The sequence below is a fragment of the Neltuma alba genome, unplaced genomic scaffold, assembly GCF_004799145.2.
Source record: "Neltuma alba isolate B1F8T4 unplaced genomic scaffold, ASM479914v2 tig00013543_pilon, whole genome shotgun sequence".
Taxonomy (NCBI): Eukaryota; Viridiplantae; Streptophyta; class Magnoliopsida; order Fabales; family Fabaceae; genus Neltuma; species Neltuma alba.
The window spans coordinates 3177-5534 of NW_021637752.1; the positions used below are offsets into that span (position 1 = coordinate 3177).

At 33.9% G+C, this 2358-nt stretch overlaps 1 protein-coding gene across 1 annotated transcript; it reads right to left on the reverse strand.

Moving 5' to 3' along the window:
- Positions 1–1045: 1045 nt before the first annotated feature.
- LOC114738141 (E3 ubiquitin-protein ligase RHA2A-like) lies at positions 1046–1974 on the reverse strand. The gene has a single exon (XM_028926156.1). The coding sequence runs from the start codon at positions 1837–1839 to the stop codon at positions 1318–1320; it is 522 nt and encodes a 173-aa protein (XP_028781989.1). The 5' UTR covers positions 1840–1974; the 3' UTR covers positions 1046–1317.
- Positions 1975–2358: the final 384 nt, after the last annotated feature.

The following is a 2358-nucleotide window of genomic DNA, read 5'->3' on the forward strand; positions in this document are numbered from 1 at the left end:
TTATTTTACTTCAATTCTTAAACTTATATTATTTCTCATATATTAAAGAAACACATAATTAATTTCACCAAGAAAAAAAAAACACAATTAAAAAAAATCATTGTAATAAACAATGGTAGATAAACTTTTGATAGCAAAGTCACACTAATAATTGATAAATAAACATTGAAAGATGATATTTTATCTCTCCCTTTTTTTTTTAAAATATGCCGAGAGCTCTGCACCTTTGACCTCTATCTACATCTCATAGTATTCTTATTACCTATTTAGTACATGACAATCATTTTATGTATTTTTAAAAAAAATTATCTTATTATTTGACAAAAATTCAATAAAAATATTAATTGAACCTTGAAAGTTCTATAAATAAAGTCAAAAAGCAGTATTCAACTATTCATTTGGAAAGCATACAAGTTAATGATTATATATATATATATATATATATATATATCCCCTTCAGTGGTAGTTGGGTATCATTCTCCCTCTTTGTGATTAGTTCTCATTTATTTAATGTGAAGTATCAAAATCACAATGATGTCTTGTCATTTGCATTACTTGCACTTCCTTTTTTTCCTTATCTTCACCTTATTCTTTCCTATGGTAGTTCATCTTTATCTTATTCTATTTCACAATTATTGCTCCATTATGTACTCTACATCTATTAATTATCTTTCTTGTCTCTATCTATCCAGTAATGAATTAAACTACCGGTAAATCTCAACAACACTTTTTCTAATTAAGGATGCAAAAACCCACAAAAATTTATTTGTTCCACTAAGTGATTAACAGAGAGCAGTTAATGTTTTTTAGCCAAAGTTGGCCTTTTTTTTTTTTAAACAAGTTTTACTCCAAAAGAAATGTCCAAAATTAATAGAACTTGCTTTACTAAGAACACTAAATTTTAATTTATGATCTAAATTTTAATTTATGATCCACTTTTTGGATGTGCTGTTTGAATTTCTTAAATCTTACAATACCGATCACTTAATTCATTTTAAAGAAAATTCAGCTGGTTTTCCTTTTTAACATTAGTAATGGCACATGCTTCATAATTTCGTCACTTACTAACATAAGGCCTATAATTTACAGCAGCTCACGGCAAAAAACCCTGTGATATCACCGCCAGGGTTCTTAAAAAAAAAAAAACCATAAATACGGGAAAAAAAATAAAAACCTAATAAACATAATTAAATTCTAAGAAGGAAAAAGACAAAACTGCCCTAATATTCTGATAAAACAACCGCAGATGAAAAAAAAGGAAGGTAAAATTCGCAGCTACCGTCGCCGTCCCCAATCATGCAACACAACGACGTCGCTTCATCGGCAAGAGAACCAGGAAACAAGCTCCGGACCAACGCGCCGCTCAGCAAGGGTCACGCGCTCGTCGGACACCAGCGGTGTCCGACAGAGAGGGCAGTTAAAATTGAGGTGGTCCAGCCAGCCATCAAAGCAGCATCGGTGAAAAACATGACGGCACGGAAGCCGTCGAACTTGGTCCCCATCTTCAAACGAGCTCTGGCACACCACACACTTGGGAGATCCAATAACGCCGGCAGGACCATCATCGCCGCCACCTACGATGGAGTATCTGTAAGATACACGGCGATTAAGATTGAGCTGCTCGGAAAGGACGATTAAGCTGGCAAGGCCCGATCCGACGGCGGCGAAAAATCCATCATCAACAACGACTGGGTTTGGGTCGAATCTGGAAAGTCCGAGCGATTGAAAGAGGGTGATAAGGAAGGAGCGGAGCTGGTGGAGGCAATCGGCGACGAGAGCCAAGAAAAGCAGAGGAATCGAATCAGAAGCGACGTCGTTTAGCTGGTTTTGCAATCCCATCTCTCTCTCTCTCCCCTTCTCTATGTATGTATATAGCTATAAACTTCGCTTTTTCTGGTTGAAAGATTCTGATAATTGGTGAATAGAGATGAAGAGAGAAAGAGAAGGATGTGCGGATTGAGAGGAGAGAGGCGCTTTGGTCTCTATAAAAGGAGGGCTCTGCAGGATGAGAGAGACGGGGGAGTAAAATATATATATATATATATATATATATTAAAATAATAACAATAATAGTTAAATAAAATAAAATAATGAGAAAAAAATAGACAAAAAACGCGAATAAGAAATCATGGAATCTCTGAATTCTGAATGCACCGCGAGTCTCATGTGGGAAAGTAAATTTTCTATATTTAAAATATAAATACGAAGTATATAAATCAACAGTGAAATTTAAATCATTTTAACGTTGTTTTTCTATATAAAATTATAGATTGAAGTGTGTAATTTTTTATTTTATATAAGTGAACATATGTATGCATATAAACATGTGAATTCCAATTTAATTTCGAACTTAATATT

What these genes read in the sequence shown, in the direction of transcription:
- LOC114738141 (XM_028926156.1), bottom strand. Translation starts at nt 1,839, where the DNA reads ATGGGATTGCAAAACCAGCTAAACGACGTCGCTTCTGATTCGATTCCT.